General features: G+C 37.4%; 1 protein-coding gene across 1 annotated transcript; it reads left to right on the top strand.

Moving 5' to 3' along the window:
- Nucleotides 1-626: 626 nt before the first annotated feature.
- On the top strand, nt 627-18,770 carry PGRMC2 (progesterone receptor membrane component 2). Its single transcript, XM_026014307.2, has 3 exons — nt 627-1,092; nt 15,256-15,411; nt 16,556-18,770. Exons 1-3 carry the CDS (start codon nt 675-677, stop codon nt 16,651-16,653), a joined length of 672 nt encoding a protein of 223 aa, XP_025870092.2. The 5' UTR covers nt 627-674; the 3' UTR covers nt 16,654-18,770.
- The last annotated feature ends 861 nt before the right edge of the window (nt 18,771-19,631 follow it).

A 19,631-nucleotide genomic window follows, 5' to 3' on the forward strand; every position in this document is an offset into this window, starting at 1 on the left:
GACGCCCCTCAACAGTTTGCGCCAGTAGTGAAAACTGGGTCGCGGCCTCCCACAAGCCGCCAACCTGCGCCCACGAAAAGGCGACCCCACGAGACTGAGACTCCGCCTCCGCGGCCGCCCCGGCGCACGTGAAGTCCCCGTGCCGAGCCCCCGCGCTGAGGCGGGAGTCCGCGGACGCGAACCCAGGCCTGGGAAGGGAAGCGATTCCGGGGCGCACGCGCGTAGAGCGGAGGGAACCAACCCGGCGGGGCCGGCCCCCCGGAGGAGGCGCAGGGGAAAGGAGAGCGCGTGGCGCTCCGGAACCCGCGCACGCGCTGTAGTGTCCGCCCCCCCCCCACCGCCTATGCGCGCGCGCGCGCGGCCGGCGCTGCATCTTTTCTTCAGGCCCGCCCCTCCCCGTCTTGTACTTCTGCGAGCCGAGGCGCTGAGAGAAAGCAGGGAAGTGTGGGGCGAGGTGGGCGGGGCGTCGCACGCGAGCGCGGCCTGCTGAAGAAGGGAGGGGGGAGGGAGCGATCCGAGACAACGTTACCCCTTCAACACCCAATGGAGAGCAGGCTTGGCCCCGCCCCCTCCCCTCCTGTCATTGGCTGGGAGGCCCCCAGAGGGGCGGGGTCGGCCGTGGGGTTGGGGAGGGCAGGGGGCGGGGAGGAGGAGGAAGGCGCTGGCGGGCAGTGATGGCGGCGGGTGATGGGGACGTGAAGCTAGGCACCCTGGGGAGTGGCAGCGAGAGCAGCAGCGACGGCAGCAGCGAGAGCCCCAGCGGCGTGGGAGCGGCAGCAGAAGGGGGCGGCTGGGCGGCAGCAGCGTTGGCGCTTCTGACGGGGGGCGGGGAGATGCTGCTGAACGTGGCGCTGGTGGCGCTGGTGCTGCTGGGGGCCTACCGGCTGTGGGTGCGCTGGGGGCGGCGGGGTCTGGGCACCGGGGCCGGCGCGGGCGAGGAGAGCCCCGCTGCCGCGCTGCCTCGCATGAAGAAGCGGGACTTCAGCCTGGAGCAGCTGCGACAGTACGACGGCTCCCGCACCCCGCGCATCCTGCTCGCGGTCAATGGGAAAGTCTTCGACGTGACCAAAGGCAGCAAGTTCTACGGCCCGGGTGAGGAGGAGTTGGAAGGGGAGGGGGAGGACCTCCTGCAGCTCCTGTGCGACCCCCCACCCCCCGCGAGACGGGGAGGCCCCTGGGCGCCGGGTCAGCTTGCCCAGCCTTCCCGACGTCTGGACCCCTGCGCCTGGCTCCTGCACCTGGGACGGCCCGCCCCACACACACCCCCAGCTCCGGGCGCCTGCAGGTCCCCCCGCCCGCCCCAAGTGCAGGTTTCAGTGTCGCCCCAGGCACCGGCTCTCAGCTCTCCTCTTTCTCCCATCCCGTTCCTCCACGAAGCTTTTTCTTCTGCCGATTTTTTTTTTTTTTTTTTTTTTCAGAATCTTCCCAGTTGTCGCCCGTCACGCTAGCCCACTACCTTTCTTGAGCTTTCTGGTTCCTGGGATGGGTGGGGGCAGGAGGGACGGGAGATGCCTAATATAGCGACCCAAAGTTTGTAGGCCAGGTAATTCACAGCTTTCCTTTCTTTACTCTGTTTTATCACTGATCTCCCTTTTCTCTCTACTATTCCCCATAAGGCCACGTTTAGGTACACGTACTTCCAAGCCCCCACCGTTTAGCTTGTGAAGTCTGAGCATATAAGCAACACCTCAGACTTTTTTTTTTTTTAAACCAGTTTTAGTATGGAGATGCTTTCCAAGATTAACATTGTATGTAGGATGAGGACAGACCAGAATGTAGATCTTAATAAAGACTGGCAAGGATAGTCTCCCTGAGTTTTGGAGGTGGAGCTCAAATACCCAGCAGGCGGGCCTGTCTGGTTTCTTTTTACTTTTTTTTTTTTTTTTTTTTTTTTTTTTTTGATAGTAGGAAGGCAAGTATTCAAATACACGTTGATAATGACTTGTGTTTTCACTGAGCAGCAAAAACTTAAAAGAGCTACATAAATCCATACCCCAGTGCACCAGTTTTGCAAGTTAGAGATTTTTAGAACTTTGCTTTCCGAGAACCGTGTGTGCAGGGTAGTTGGGTTAGAAACCCTTCCTTTGCAATGTAGTTACAGCATACATTTCAGATTATGCTAATAAACTTCAGTTCAGGCTCATGGAACCTGTTGGTATACAATAAAATTGAGCAACATTGTACATCCTGGTTATGTAGTAATTAACCCTAAACTTAAAAAAAAAGTGACTACAATAAAAAATACATAATAAAATTAGGGACCTAGAGTGACCTGTTATTCTAAAGAATACAAATTCGAGGGGGTTGACAAGTCCCAACAAGAAGTTGGTTTCTTCTTGATGTAATCTGTTAGTCCATGAGATTCACTGGCACTTAGAAATACGAACTTCTGATTTCAGTGCTTGGTGGCTGGAATATATTTTGGAAGTGCTTTGGTTTGCTGTTAAATGGAATAGAGATAAATTGTAGATTTTTATGTGTTGGACTATTTAATTTTTAGTTGCTTGTATTTTTGTGTATAGATCCACATTCAGTTTAACCAAGTCTTAGATAATGCTTCTGGTTGTTTAAAATTGAAAAGCAGAGGTCTGCTTACTTAATTCAGCCGAAAGGGTTAATACTTTTTGTTTACTTGAAAGTATATGGGACAAGAGAATAGGGCCAAACTACAGTAATTAAATGGACAGACCCATTTAAATAGCTAATTTTTGTAAATCAAGGATTTGAACAGTATTTGGTACCTGAAGTTTCTTTCTCATTGATAATAAAATGTGTATGCAGTAATTGGAAACTGTGTATAGGTTTAGATTTTCAATATTGAGCTTGCCCAACTAAAAGATTTGCTTTTGCAGCCCCTATCTACACTGACAGTGAAACAAACAAAGTATTAGTGCAAAGAAGCATATTAGTCCTTGCAAAGAAGCATATTAGTCCTTGCGCATTATGCCTTGCCACTATCTGCAAATAGCTAGGAAAGGCTGTCCTACTCACAGTTTAGCAGCCTCCAGTGGCGAATGTTCTACAATAGAAATTAAAAACTAAGAGTCATAGATGTGATGTGGATAGCCTTTGTGTGGCTTAAGCATTGAGCAAGCTCCTCAGATAATAAGGGAGAAGTCAGTTTTAGGTTGGCTTCCATTAATTCCCATGTCCTGATGAACAGCCAAAGGGTAATTACTATTTTCTAAGTATTTATTGATCAACCTAGTAAAGATGTTTGGAATGTTATATTATTGAAAGGAGCCAGATTATCTATGGGCTTGGGATATGTTGATATTTCACATTAATAGAAGATGTAACAGTTTTTCCAAAAGTCTTGAAGCCAATTTCTGGCTATGAAATAGATATAAGTTCAGTTTGGGTTTTCATTTTTATTTTCATCCTCAGGTCAACTGAGCACTTCGTAATAGAATAATTCAGAAGCAATGATCTTAGCCTGACAATCTCAGTAGCTTGAAAGAATGAGCTGAGAAGCAGAAAACCTTATTCTGTGCCTAGCCAATATCTACATTTCACAGTGTTGGTTTTAGAGTTAATAATTATTTTGTGGTTTTTTTTCTGTGTCGAAGATACTGTTTTTTTTAGTCATTTCTAAAGTTCAGGTCTTAAAAAATTAAATATTGACAATTTAGTGGAGTAAACACATGTTGGCAAACAGTTGGCATTAACTACATTTGTCAGCATTAAATTTAGTAACAGTTCAGGCACTTGGCCAGCATGTGAGGAAAGTGGTCATGTAAGAAACAATGAATATGGGAGGAGAAAGGAAATAAGATTTGTTAAGCACCTACTACATCAGATCCATTAATTTGTCATCTCCACAATGCCTCAGTGAGGCTAATAAGTATTCCTGCCCTCGTAGTCTGAGGTTTAAGTATTTTGGGTAAATTGGCTTGAGTCATACAGACTGGCTCTCAAACCCAGATGTATTTAACCAAAAAGCCTATCTGTACTTCAGGTAAACTATGTTCTGGGATAAATTTGTAGAGAATCTTACTGTTATTTTTATACCCTCTCCTGGTTCCCATAAGGATTTAAAGCCTCAAACACACTTTCATGGATATATGTTGCGCTGTCCAGTATGGTAGCCACAAGCTACATGTGGCTTTTTAATTTTAAGTTAAATTAAAATTAAGTATATTTAAAATTGACAAGCTACATGTGCCTTTTTAATTTTAAGTTAAATTAAAATTAATATATTTAAAATTGAGTCCCTCCATCACACTAGCCCCATTTCCACTACTCAGTAGCCACATAGCTACCATATTAGTGTACCTTATAGAGTATTTCCATCCTCCCAAAGAGTTCTATTGAACAGCATTGATTCTAGAGGTCAAGGTAGAAGGAGGAGGAAACTCCATTTAGTCAACTTATTATCTCATTTAACTTTCAAACAGCCCTTGGAGATATGTTCCTATTTTACAGATGTGGAAACTGAAACTCAGGGAGGTTTTGCACAAAATCACATACTTAGTGGCAAAGCTAGAAACCAAACAGTCTGACGTCTTCACAGGCCATCCCTTCTCATTATATCACAACAAAATATAATTTTATACACTTCTAGAGTCAAAATAGAGTAGGAAGACTGGAAGATAGTATAATTTTAAGTAACTTGATTTAACATTACTACAATGAAATTCTACCAAAATAGTGTTTTTATTTATTCTTTAGAATGGCAAGAAATTTGACCTTTCTAATAGTTTATCCTGCATTTCTGAAATTTAAATATATTACTTCCCCCTTATTCCATGTAGCATTTTCTTTGACACAGATCAAAGCTGTATTTTCTCCAACTTACCTTTTAAATTCCATCGGAAAAGAGAAAGTCATATATAAAAGAGGTACTCCATGAGATGCCTCATATTTAGGAAGATGGAGAAAGGAGCACATGTACCTTTCAAATGTTTTCCCTCCTTTTTAAAATTTTATCTTCAATATGTTAACTTTTATTTATATAGTTTGCAAAATTGCAATTAAAGCAAGAGTTGCAACATATAGATTAGGCCCAGCCTGACCTCTTCCTTCATGGATATCCTACTGGCACTACTGAGCTCTCATCCCAGCTTTAAAGCCAGCCAGCTGGGTCTGTTTGAACTAATGGCCATACATATCCCTACCTTTCAGGAAAATAAAAGGATCAGCTAAGTTTTCCTATAAGTTTTGATATTCTGCTCACATTTATACTAGTTATTTCTACAATACCTACTCTGACTTCAGCATCATTCCATATGTGCTTAATCTTTGGGGGAATTGTATTTGTGTTAAATACTAGTGCTGAGTATTAAAGGATACCTGAAAGCATATATGAGACCAGAATATGTTATTCATCCTGGAAGAAAATAGATTTAGTAACATCTGGAGGTAGCTATTCTAATTCTTTTAATAATTCTTTGAACAGTCTGTGACAGAGACTGCTCCTTTCCTCTGTACCTGTAACAGACATCACTAAATAACTGCTGTATGCTTAGAACCTGCATCTTGTCTCAAGATCGGTAATACAGAATTTCATCTCCTTTTTAAATACTGAGAAGGAATTGCCTGGATTTCATCACGTTGTTGCTTAAATAAGATTTTGTAAAAAATGAGTTAACTGAGTTTTCAAAACAGATGGGTTCCTATCCAATGTGGAGTTATTGTATATTTGGGAAAACAGACAATAAATAAGCATTCAGTATATAATCATAATTTGTAATGAAATATTCTATGAAAGAAATGAATAGGATATGTAATAGGGAGTAACAGAGGACTTTAGATGGCTAAGAAAGGTACTTTATTTATATTAGTTTATCAAGAAAAGGGTGTTGATATTTAAACAAAAACCTAAAGAAGTCAGCCACCAAGATCGGTGTGAGAATGTTCTGATGCCATCCAGATCTAGAACTGCATATTGTATTAATCAGAAAAGAAAGAAATATCCTTAACCTTTACTGATTTTGAGATTTGACTTCAGCCTTCATTTGGTTAGTATTACCTCAGTGATTCTTTTTCTACCCTTTATTCCACTGATCTGTGGTATGTTTTATTCATATTTTTTTAAGTTTGTTTCATCGAATCTAGTATCAACACTATCTTTTTTTTTAAGATTTTACTTATTTCCTTATGAGAAATAGTATGGGGTCGGGGGGGGGTGGGGTGCGAGGGGAATGCAGGGAAAGGCAGGAGATCCTCACTGAGCAGGGAGGCCAATATAGGGCTCCATCCTAGGGCCCTGAGATCATGACCCAAGCGGAAGATGAAGGAAGACACTTAATGAACTAAACCACCCAGGGCCCCTCAATACTGTCTTTTAACAGCTTCATTGGTTTATATGTTTTGTCATTACTAGTGTATTTAGACTTATTTCTACTTTCTTATTTAGTAATTTATCTTTGTCATACTTTTCTTTGCCCCTTTTTCCTTTTTTTCTTTCTCAGATTATTTTTTTTAATTCTTCCACTTATTCTCTCTACTTATTTGGATATATTCTATTACCATTCTTTTGGTAATTTCCTTAAAATTTTTGCTATAGACACTCTTCTTCTGAAAAATATAGGAATATTAGCCAAACATTTCTGTGTGAATTAGAAAAACTCTGTTTAAGACACTTTACTATCATTTGAGGGAATATTTCTTATTAAAATACAAAACTACCATGTATACAAATGTGAATGGTGTCCTTCGGGGTGGTGTAGTATACAGCCATATGTTGTGGCCATGGGTTAGAAAGCTTCACTGTATTCCTTCCCTCACCTTATTTTCTCCAGTATTACTATCAGACTTGTAGTTCTGCATTTTTTTCAAACTCCTCCCCCAAATTGATTCAAGTATTACCTTTTTTTTTTTTTAATTGCCAGCCCTCATTTAAATTTACCAACATAGTTACCATTTTCTTTATTCACTGTCATTTCTTGGATCTCATTCCTTTGTTCAGGGTTCAGGTTTCATTTTAGTGAGGTACATCCTGTAGTTTTTTCATTGGCAGAAAATAAATTCGGTCTCCATATGCCCTTATTCAGGAATAATACTATAGGTTTCAGATATAAAATTGTAGGCTGATTGTTTTACCTCACATCTTCAATAGTACTATGCCACTGTCTTCTACCTCTCTTCAGATCTGCTTTTGGTTTATTTTCATTCCTTTGATTACTCTATTTTTCCCTTTGTCTTGGAATTCTACTCTTTTACTAGAATTTACCTAGGTGGCGATTTAATTTTTTTTAACATGTGCCAGATTCTACTAAAACTTAAAGATGTGTGTCATCCATTTATTTTAGAAAATTTGAACCCATTACCTCTTCAATAATTGCCTCCCCCATTTCCTTTTAATAGATACACATTAGCTTTTCATTCTGTCCTTTGTGTCTCTTAACCTTTCCTTATGTTCCATCTCTTACTTACTTAAAAATTTTAAGCAAACATACTATAGTTCTTTAATCTGCTTGTATTATTCTGTGGATGCCAGTTTTCATAACTTATATGTGCTTACTCCTTCATGGGGTTTGTTTCTTCATGTAGTTTATAATTTTTGCTGCAAAAACTTCAGCAGTTATGGTCTGTTTCTTGGGGATTTTTTTTCTGTGCTGTTTCTTAAGCCCTAGGTTGTAGAAGTCTTCCTGTATAGTGTCTTAGATGTATTTCTAAATAGGGCCTCATGGAAGTTTAAAAAAAAACAAAAACAAACTTTATTTTTTATTAGATAATATATATTCAAAACAGAACATTTTAAAGCACATATTGTGAAAAATAACCCAGTTATCATGTTCCCCTTCCTAGAGGTGAGGCACCAATCTGGGTTTTTTTTTTTTTTCCCCAGAACTATTATCTGCAAGTACAAGCCTATAGATATGTATCCCTCCACACACACACACACACACACACACACACATATTGTTGTATGTTGTACAGACTTTTAATATTTGGAGAGCCTTTCATCTCAGCATAAAAAGAGCCATCTTAGTCTTTTGAATATATGTATGTGCTATTATATGAATATATCATAATTCAACAGTCCACTATTAACAAACATTTAAACTGTTTCCAATCTCTTATTAATACACAGTGCTGCTATAAATATTCATGTACATGTTCTTTTATACATGTGAATGAACTTACAAGGAAGATTCCTAAACATACTGAGTCTTAGAGTATGGGATGTTTTTAATTTGCATACTTATTTCTGAATTGCCCTCCAGAGAAATTGGACCAATTTGCACTTCATGAAAATGAGCATTTCTCACCCCTTTGCCAAAAATGTGATACTAAACTTCTTGGTCTTTGTCAATCTGAGAAGTTAAAATGGTATCTCAATATCATTTTAATTTACATTTCCTTTTTTGGTGAGGTTGGACACCTTCAGGATTTTGAGTCATTTATGTTTCCTTTCCTACAGATTATCTGTTCATATGTTCTTTGCCAGTTTATCAATCATGGTAGTGGTCTTAGAGATTTTGGGTTTTATTTAAAAAGTGAGTCAACCTTAGTTGCAAACATTTTTCCTGATTTATTTGTCTTTTTACTTTATTTACGGTATTTTTGTAAACCACACAGAAATTTTTGGTTTTATGTATTCAAATTTATCTTCTTTTCATGGCCACTGAGTTTTCTATCATAAGTTACTTAAAGGCTTTTGCACTACAAAGATTATTTTTTTAAATATGTAGTTTTTTTCAACATAGTTTTATGGTTTGGTTTTTTTAGTTCCATTGGAATTTAAGTTATGAAATAAGTATTTTTACAGAAAGTTACTTAGTTACCCCAACACTATTTATAGAATAATTCTTTTTTCCCCCAACTCCTACAATATTACCCTTGCTCTTCTCTAAATTCCAATAGATATGTAAGTACATACTATTCTTCACCTTAGAATTCTCATTCTGTGGAAGCTGTGTAAACTCAGTCCCCACTCCCACATCTGGCACAGGCCTGGGATGTTGATTTTTCAGTTTTCCTCGTCCTCACCATAGCCATAAGCACTGGGGCGAGGGCCACTGAACTGAACCCATAGTATCACTGACAGCCTTCTAGTTTGAATTTTAAAAACAAGATTGAGTTGGGGAAAGTATTTTACCTGCCTAAAGTTGGAGACCAAACTAGATAAATACTTTCCCCTTTTTATACCAGTGCCTCTAAGATTTGCCCAATATTAAATGTTGGTTAAAGCTTCTAGAACCCAGATATCTTGGCTTCTTGATGAGTATTCTTTCATTTTCGCCACACTACTTTCTCCCTAAAAGTCTTAGAACTTCCTAATCTAAATATTAAAAAATATATATTATTTGGATCTTCTTTAATCACTTTTTGCGTTATTGCTTCATTTGTTCCAAGACACAATTTGATCTTATTTGAAATAATTACTCAATACCAAGTATATTTAGGGTTTTTTAAAAAATTGTTTTAATAATCACAGAAGACAATATTGTCAAACAGGCTAGAAAACTAGGCTGTTTATAAACTTTAATGAATTATAGCTTGTCCCTGAGAGCTATGGTTTTTATACTATAGAAATAACTGAAATATTCATTCTAGAATTTTCTCCCCTTCATAAATACTAATGTGGCTATATAGTCATCCCAATAATCACAAAATTATGTTACGTATTTTAGAATTTTATTTCCAAAAAAAAAAAAAAGAATTTTATTTCCTCTTGGAATTTTCTGTTCATTAAATTATTCCTCAAAACATTTTCTTACAGTGCCATATGTTTTTGCCTTTTCAAAAATATGTTACCCCATTCTACCTGATTATATTAAAGTAAGCAGTTCTAGGATTCACTAACTGGTAGATTTATTGAGTTTTGAACTATAAAAATCTGTGCCATGGGTTGTTGTTAACTCTTAAAGAGTATTAATAAAATGTGAATTCTAATATAATGTCATTTTGATTTATTTAATATTATGTTTGAAAGATTTATTTTGGGGCACCTGCGTGGCTCAGTCTGTTAGGAATCTGCCTTCAGGTCATGATCCCAGGGCCCTGGGATGGAGGCTGCCTTGGGCTCCCTGCTCAGCACAGAGTCTGCTTCTCCCTCTTCCTCTGCTCTCACCCCCACCCTGCCTGCTCATTCTCTCTCTCAAATAAATAAATAAAATATTTTTTGAAAAAGAAGATTTATTTTTAAAATGATGTCTTAGAACATTTGTTATATAAGTGTTTTCAAGAGAAACTGCTTTGGTTGAATAATTGCTGTTCATTTTTTGTAGCAAGAATTTTCTGGAAATTTTAAGTCCACTTTTATGTCAGCATTATATTACAGTCTTTGATAAAGCAACAGAATATTATTCCCTTAGTCATAAGCCTTAATAGTCAAAATAACAGTTTATATAAACTAGCCTTTTTTTTTTTTAATACCATTTAAAATTTGCTCTCTTTGGATAGTTCTCTGTTACTTTAGTATTATGGATAGCCAAGTATGGTTATCAAAATATTGGAATCTGTAACATTTATGTTTGTTGTGTAAGGGAGCAGTAGAATGGGGAGTTATTATTGCCTTCTCAGATGACACTTCTGGTTGTATGATGAATACAGAGAAATGTAGTTTAATTATACCTCAGATTCTCCTTTCTCTGAGCACTTCCATTCAGTTCAAATTCTAGTTCTTAATATTTTGTTTTGTTTTGTTTTAGTTCTTAATATTTTTTATGGTCTTACAGGAAAAAGTAAAGAAAACTGTTCCAAAAGACCTTTTCAGAAGTTAAATGCTTCCTGACGGAAATCCTAAATGTGGGGAATACAGCTTAATATAGTTTAGAGAGTGGGGAAGTATTATGTTAATCACTGAGTCATTATTTTCTATTTAAGAGTTAATAAAACATTTTGCCTAGAAATAGGGTTGGATTATTAACTGACTCAGGTTCACTGTTACTAAATCAGCCATCTAAAATCAAAAATAGAACATGTTTTATGAAGTTTTGTCTTTACATTCATTCAGTGTTGAGGTCTCTTAAAAAGTTGGCAGAGAATTTTATTAGAGAATGCATTGGTACATAATTAATATACTCAAAGATGGAGGATTTTCTGATTGCTGTTTTTATAATGATCATCTTTTCTTCTCTCCTTTTTACCATTTAGATGTGTTTTATGGTTTATACTCTGAAGCAGATTGACTTTTGCAGGCCAGGGAGGTTAAATATTGTAACAAACTGATTTGAAAAGCTGTTGGTATATACAGCTTTTTTGTTAATTCACTTCATTTTGATTTAACAGCTCTTCTAAAATACTTAATTCCCTGAAATTTTGTAATTAATGAAATGCTCCAGTTTTCAGAGTCATCCTTCCTTCTTTGGATTTATGGGTCCAGTCATCCTTCCTTCTTTGGGTTTATGGGTCCTCTGTGTGTTTTCTTAACTGTATTGTGTTTGGAATAGAAAAGTGGACATAGTACTTCCCAAATCTGTTGATAAAATTTTAGGCAAGTCACTGAATGTCTCTAGTCCTGTTCTGCCAGGTGAGGGGGCAAAACTTGTTCCTTCCACTTTGCAAGACTATTAGAGAAGAGAATCACATTGCTAGAAAATTCTTTAAAAGGTGGAAAACTATCATTTTACATTTGTAGGTTTTTGTAGCCCTGATCAGTTTTATTTTTTCTTTTGTATGTATGACTCATCGCTGTTTTACGTTTGTCAGCATTACTTTGCTTTCCTGGTTTCTCAAAAAACTTACATTGTTTTATCTGTCTCTCTTATCTGTCTGTCTATCTATCTGTAGCCTCCATCTCAGGAAAAACAGCTATTGGCACAAAGCATTTGGAGTCATATAAATAAATAAACAAACACACACACAACTACTTTTTTCGCTAGGAACTGTTTGCTCTTGCTTGATTTTCAAAGTTAATATTTCTCTAAAATACTTAATTCCAATTTAAGGAACAATATTGAATTTCTCTTAAATGCTTAATACCCTGTTTTCAATGTCAATTGAGATAATGAACAATAGATTGAAGGTCATAAATTTTGGCCAGTTGTAAATAGTGTCCTATTTTCTTACATAGAAGACAAATTTAAAAGTTTATTATTTTTTTTATTTATTTAAGATTTTATTTATTTATTCACAAGAGACACACACAGAGATAGAGGCAGAGACACAGGCAGAGGGAGAAGCAGGCTCCATGCAGGGAGCCGGATGTGGGACTCCATCCCAGGACCTCAGGATCACGCCCTGGGCCGAAGGGAGGCGCTAAACTGCTGAGCCACCCAGGAATCCCCACTTTAAAAGTTTAAAATGGTAGCTTAAGTGTATACTAATAGGAAAATGATTAAATTTTAGGTATATTCATTAAGAAAATATATGACTATTAGATGGTAATTGTGAATGTCACCTGATATTAAGTAGCAATATGGAAAATACTTAGGAATAGAAAAAGCAGAATAAGAAAGTACTTTACTGGGAGGAATTACCTTTATTGTCATGTTAAGGTATCAATACCTAATAATGCTACTTTTAAGATTTATCACAAATGCCACTTCTGGTTCCATGCCATAAACTTTCCAAAGAATGAGTTTCTTATACTCAGTGAACTTTATGGTGTAATGCTTTCTGTAATTCAGATTAATGTTCACAAATGTTCAGATTATTGTCTATTTAAGTAGAATTTTTATTTTTTTATTTATTTTTTAAAAGATTTTATTTATTTATTCATGAGACACAGAGAGAGAGGCAGAGACACAGGCAGAGGGAGAAGCAGGCTCCATGCAGGAAGCCTGATGTGGGACCCAATCCCGGGACTCCAGGATCATGCCCTGGGCCAAAGGCAGGCACTCAACCGATGAGCCACCCAGGCGTCCCTAAGTAGAATTTTTAATTCTCTGAAATGTACAGATACTTTTCTGACACATAACCTTCAGTTTCCTAAAGGCTTTCAAATATGAATATATGTATAATCATTATTCTGCTCATTTAAAAATTAAGAAATTTCTGGTTTTTTCTTCTTGTTTACTTCTCTTTAGAAAGTATTTTATTTTTGTTTTTTAAAGATTTTATTTATTTATTCATGAGAGACACAGAGAGAGGCAGAGACATAGGCAGATGGAGAAGCAAGCTCCATGCAGGGAGCCCGACATGGGACTTGATCCCGGGACTCCAGGATCAGGCCCTGGACTGAAGGCAGGTGCTAAACCGCTGAGCCACCCAGGCTGCCCTATATTTTACTTTAACTGGACAGTAAGCTCCCTTACTGACCACTGTGTTGCTCATAATAGTTAAGTTAGGAATTCTAGTTTTTTTTTTTTTTTTTAAGTTGAGATTTTATTTATTTATTCATGAGAGACAGAGACAGGGAGAGAGGCAGGCTCCATTCAGGGAGCCCGACGTGGGACTCGATTCTGGGTCTCCAGGATCAAGCCCCGGGCCAAAGGCAGGTGCTAAACCGCTGAGCCACCCAGGGATCCCAGGAATTCTAGTTTTAAAATCATTTTCTCTAAATTACCTTTGTCATGCATGGAAAACTATAGCCTCAGGAAAAAAATTTTTAATTTGTAAAATTAGGTATTTTGGACATTTTTTTTTTAAGTATTTATTTAAGTAATCTCTACACCCAACATGTGGCTAGAATTCATGACCCTGAGATCAAGAGTCAGATGCTCTTCCGACTGAGCCAGCCAGGTCACCACTTAATTTTTAAACCAACGTTTTATTTTTTTAAAGATTTTATTTATTTATGCATGAGAGACACAGAGAGTGAAGCAGAGAAATAGGCAGAGGGATAAGCAGGCTCCCTGTGGGGAGCCCAATGTGGGATTCAATCTCAGAACCCCGGGATCATGACTTGAGCCAAAGGCAGACACTCAGCCACTGAGCCACCCAGGTGCCCTATATGTGTGTTTCTCTAATTCAGAGCAAATCATAATTTATATATACATACTCTTCTGAATTGCTCTTTTCAGTTACTCTATTATGGACTTTGGTCTGTGTACATATAGAGACACTTCATTCTTGTTGATAATTATGTACTTATTCCATTAAATTAATGTACTGTAATTTAATTTTTTTGGTGTGGAAAATTAAGTTGTTTCAGTTTTACTTAGTATGTGTTTTAAAGAACTGAAGTGTCTTTTTTATCATATATTTGGGTGGAGATTTTGCTTACCATAAGTGAATCTGTTTAAATGATCAAAATCGAGAGTTACTCATTTGGAATTACAGCTAATATTTTGGAAGAAATATACTGTGTTTCTCTTTTATGTCAGACATGTGCGAGGCATTGAGTACTAACATGAGCAAGTACTAACAATTGCTGCTCTCTCTCAAGGACAAACTTTGGGAATGGCTCACTTCTGTCAGCATGTAAATCATGCCATTCTTCCCTAGAGAGGGTGGTTCCTAATTCCTTGGACAAATGCTAATCATTTTGTGACAGAGGAACTGTTGGGGCGCCTGGGTGGCTCTGTTGGTTAAGCATCCAATTCTTGATTTCAGTTCAAGTCATGATCTCAGGGTTGGGAGATCAAGCCCCACACGGGCTCTGCAGTGGGTGTGGAACCTGCTTAAGATTCTCTCTCCCTCTTCCTGCCCCTCCCCCACCCCCCAAAAACAATAGAAACTTAAAAAAAAAGAACTGTTCCTTATAGTCATATCTCCTGTTTCCCAAGAGCTGTGACAAATGCAAACCATTGTTTGATGACTTTTTGTAGTTTATATAGGTAATTGTGAGTATATTCTGGTAGTCACATGATACTTATTTTGAAAATGGGTTATATGATTTATCATTTATCGAATGATAAAACCAATCATTCGACAACGACCTGTTGAACATCTACATGTGCTATTCATTGAACTAGTCAATGGGGGTACAAAGATGATACAGTCTATGCTCTCTCACAACCTGCTTTGAATAAGAGGAAGAAAAATATTTTAGATCCACAGTTGACCTGAGTCTTTAACAGGTGCTTATCTAGTGGATGTTCTGTTGATTATTTGTAGACACCACAATTAATGAACAGCAATCAGTGAAGCATTATCTCCCCTCAAACCAGCTTCCAAACCTAGCTGCTGACGTTTCCTCTTCTCCCTAATACAGTATAGTCTTCAACCTTGAATACAAGTTTTGAGGTATCTGAAATTTAAATTTTAAATTTTCATTGAAAAACTTTACTTTGTTCTATAGGCAGATTTCCAAGAAGTTTCTTCTCATTATCCCGTCTTGTATCTGTCATGTTTTGAAATTAAGGCTGTGTGCCAATTATGAGTCATTATGAGGTTTCTTTTATTTGGCTTTTTCCTTTGAGACATTCTAAACTAATGTTAAGGTAATGTCAATAATTTATTTTTCTTCCCCACCCCCAGCCGGTCCATATGGAATATTTGCTGGTAGGGATGCCTCCAGAGGACTGGCGACATTTTGCCTAGATAAAGATGCACTTAAAGATGAATATGATGATCTCTCAGACTTGAATGCTGTACAGATGGAGAGTGTTCGAGAATGGGAAATGCAGTTTAAAGGTACCTTCATTTTGTTGGGTTCTTTGGAAATACTAAATTTATGGCCAAAGAAAGTATACACTGTTTCACACCCCTGAAGAGCCTAAGGATATCTGTTCATCACCATCATTATTTAATGATAAGAATAGCTAAATGACAATGATTGTTACATATATTATTTAAAAATCCATCTTTAAAAGTTGCCGCGTTACAAACTATAAGTCTAACAAAAAGTGTGACACACCTTTAGTCCTATAAGGCTTTTTAATTAATGTATAGTATTTTTAAATTTAGGCTTCTATTTAAAACTGAAGTGATTTTTAATATTGATACTATTATTTATTCCAAAATTATTTTATTGATCTCACTCTCAAACCATAAAGAAAAAATAGGTTTCCCTTGTAGTATATCCTCGTGACATCAGTTATTACCTTCTGTGTGACAGTCTAGACAGCTATTTATGTGACCTGTGTATCCCTTGGAAACAGTTCTTTTGGCTTCTTGGGACTTGAACTGATTTTAGGGTAGGAAGCAGTCCTCCTATCTTCTCCTGATTTGTCAGTGAATTCACTTAATCTAAGTTCAAATCCTGACCAAGAAATAACTAACTTCAAAATAACTAAAAGAAATAACCAAATATGTATCACCTTGGACACTGCAGTGTTCTAAATTAAATACCTGGTAACATAAGCAATATTAACAGATGTAAGAGGAGAGTTTGGAGGGAGAAAGAATAGTGGTATGCCTGGGACCACACACTGAGATCTCAAAGAACAGAGCATAATAAGTAACAAATGACTTTGCTTTCCATTTGATTTATTTTCCTGGGAGTACTAGCATAAATCACATTTTCTCCCCCAAAATATTTTCTGGTTAGATCTACTTAGCATGCTCTCTTAAGTGATTCTGATGAAATGTCCTTGATTAAGAACTGGTAGTATGGAACACTCTCGTGCAAAACACAGTCCCCAAGCTTGGTAAATTCCTTAATCCTGTTTTCTTTTGTTCAAGCCTTGCATGAATACAAAGACCAGCCAAGGTGTGCAATAGGAACAACCTAGCCTATTCTATATAATTCTTAAAGAGGCAAACACCTTCCCTGCTGTGTAATGGAATAGTGAAACAAATTTGATCACTACTGATTTTCTTTTGATGTATTTTTCAGAAAAATATGATTATGTAGGCAGACTCCTAAAACCAGGGGAAGAACCATCAGAATATACAGATGAAGAAGATACCAAGGATCACAATAAACAGGATTGAACTTTGTAAACAACCAAAGTCAGGGGCCTTCAGAACTGCAATTCTTATTACTCCCTTTCACAGAATGTCCAGCGTCTTTGGATTTGGTTCACCTGCTGCAAAAAACATTCAACAGATTGTATACAAGCTAAATGAGTCTCACTATGAAGATTTGAATCCTAGACATTATTTACGCTGCCAAACTCATTTGTTGCAGTTGTTTGTAATGTCTGGTGGGGCTTCATCATCCTGAAAAGGAGGAAACAGGGACTTTTTTAAAGAGCAAGAAAGTCACAAGGTTACTTTTTCCTTCCTTCCTTCATTCCTCCTTCCCATTCTACCACCCTACCTCCTTCCTTTCCTCTTTCCCTCCCTCACTTCCTCCTATTTTTTTAAATCAAAGACAACCAGATATGTATTTGCTACTTAAGTGTACAAATCTCCTAAAAAACAAGGGATTCGTCTGCTTTTTTTGTTTTGGTTTAGCTTTGAGGGAGGAGACCTGGGCAGGAGAGGTTGGTGGTGCACATTAATTTGAGTGGTTTAGGTTACTGAAATATTAAAATGTGAATTCCCAAACTTTTCTTTTTGGGTTTTGTCAGGGAAAATTAAAAACTTTTATTTCTAAGAAACCTTTCTAGGAAATTAGAAGAAGGGATTTCAAGTGGGTCTAAGTCAAAGCTAATTCGCCAACAGTAAGATCATTTGAAACTAGTTTTTATCCCTTCCCTTCCCCTAGATCAAATCAATATTAATTGTGCCTTATTTCACTTACATAGACTTGAATTATTTTAGGGAAAGCCCCTATGTGAATTCAGAAGTCACTACAAGCAGCATTGAGAGTGAAGTTGGGATATTCTGTTGACCGCAAAACCTTGATGTCATTCTGTGTATATAGAATGTAAAAGGAATATTCAGTGTTACTGCCACATATGTTAATATACACAAACTTAATTAGCATTGTAATGGCCAAATGCATTCCCTCATGCTTTTTCTCTTTAAAAAAAAAAAAAAAAAGGAAAAACAAATCAACTCTGTCCCCCAACAGCTGCCTAATTTAGGAGTCTGACCCTCACATCTCATTGGTGTGGGTGCATGGGGCCGTAGTATGGATGTTGTATGGGTGTGTCTGAATGTGTGTGAGAGAGCCTTGGAAAGGACTCTGCAGATACTGTAAATACCAGTACCGTTTTAATAAAGCATGTACAATAAACCAAAACAAGCTTGAGTTGGACTTTATATAAAAACTGTAAGCCAGTGCATTATGATATGGTAGTCAGGATTGTGCATTTGATTCAAGATAAGGAAAAATCTTGGAAATGAAAAGCAGGCACTGGTTAAACAAATTGTACACATTGTACCACATTCACTGTAACTTTAGGAAGAAATTCCACTTTGTGGAACATTCTCAAGAGATCTGAGATTATTCAGGTAAGAATTGATATATAAAAATGTACATATTTTTACTTTATATTTTGATGCCAACTGATTATACTAGAAGTAATAGCACCGGCTGGTAGTTATTGAACACAGAATAATAAAGGATATCCTACTGATAGGTACTGAATCCTTCTATTGTTCGTTTGAAAACGCCCTTACTTAAAAGCTCGATATATGTCAAGTTACTGATTTCATCAGGACTACTTGGTAGGGGACAAGTTACACCAAAAAAGGTAATTTTATTTAACCAAGTCACAGTTGAAGAAAAGACTTATTCTGCTGTATGAGTATAGTATATGCAGAAGCCATCAAAAAAAGGGGAAATTTAAACTGCAATAATAAGCTAAAGTGTGTAAAATACTACATTCTATTATATTCGGTCTTAGAATGTTTTGTAGAAAAGGATGAACTTCAGCCAAATCTTTGCTAAAGACTGGTTGTAAAGACTGAAGAGTGTTGGTAAATGCTTTGTGTGTTTTTATGTAAAATATTTTCTAAACAAATTTGTTAAAGTACATGTTCTCTGTAGTAAACATATAAATATATATATATATGAATCATTTGACCCTAAAGTTCAGAAATCTACACTTGTGAATAGAGAAATCCTAAATATCCATGCAGTAAAAATTATGCAGTCTGTTAAGAAAACTGAGTAATTTTGTGTTTTGGACTTGAAATAAACCGTATTCTACAGACAATTCCTCAATTTTAGTTGAGTGTTTCTCATTTTCAGGTAGTTTGCTGGGTAGTCTTGGAGTAAGGGGATGGGAGCTGTGGTGGTATTTTTGCTGGTTTCCCCTTAGCCTCCATTTCCCTGACCTCCTGATTATCAGAACCACTTGAAGTGCTTAAAATACAAATCCTGGTCCCCAGTCCAGACCTACCACACACAGAGCCAGAATTGAAAGAGATGGTTCTCAGACTCTATTTTTAAGAAGTGCTGTGGTAATTCTTGTGGTAAGGCACATTTGAGAAACCACACTAATCTTTTCAAGTTACATTGTCCATTCTTGTCATCCACTTGAAATGGAACTTACTTTTGGTTAATTTGGGTCTGGTTTCCTATATTTAGTTTCATATCATTCCCAGAACTTCCTTGGAGTTAAAGTATCAGGGGATTCCACATAAAAAATCTAATGTGATTTTTTGAAAATAATTTTTTAATTCAGATTTTTGTCTTTTGATAGCATCTCAAAGTTGGCATGTTTCTCAAATCTATACTGTGTGTACTACTACGTTTCTCTCCATTAGGAAATGAATCCATTCAGCTACAGATAAACTTTTTAAAACTTCGACCATTATGTGAAGGCTTCTTCATATTTTCCTGACGGTAATTCTACCTGCCGTTTTTTGAAATCTGCAGAATCCAACTCTATACCTACTTCTACCTATAATCTGGAAAGCTAAATTTAATATATTGAACTAGTACTGGAGAAAACTCTTCTTTAGAAAACTTGATGAATCAGACCCCTTATCCATTTATTATTCCATTTACTTCTGTTAATAACTGAAAAGTGCAGCAAGCTGCTAGAAATGTATGTCATTGGCTTGTTAACACC

The sequence above is a fragment of the Vulpes vulpes genome, chromosome 4, assembly GCF_048418805.1.
Source record: "Vulpes vulpes isolate BD-2025 chromosome 4, VulVul3, whole genome shotgun sequence".
Classification (NCBI taxonomy): domain Eukaryota; kingdom Metazoa; phylum Chordata; class Mammalia; order Carnivora; family Canidae; genus Vulpes; species Vulpes vulpes.

Excerpts from the sequence above, each read along its gene's own strand:
- PGRMC2 (XM_026014307.2), top strand. The coding sequence starts at position 675 with ATGGCGGCGGGTGATGGGGACGTGAAGCTAGGCACCCTGGGGAGTGGC. Across the intron at positions 1,093-15,255 it reads CAGCAAGTTCTACGGCCCGG|CCGGTCCATATGGAATATTT; the intron begins GTGAGGAGGAGT and ends CCCCACCCCCAG. Across the intron at positions 15,412-16,555 it reads ATGGGAAATGCAGTTTAAAG|AAAAATATGATTATGTAGGC; the intron begins GTACCTTCATTT and ends TGTATTTTTCAG.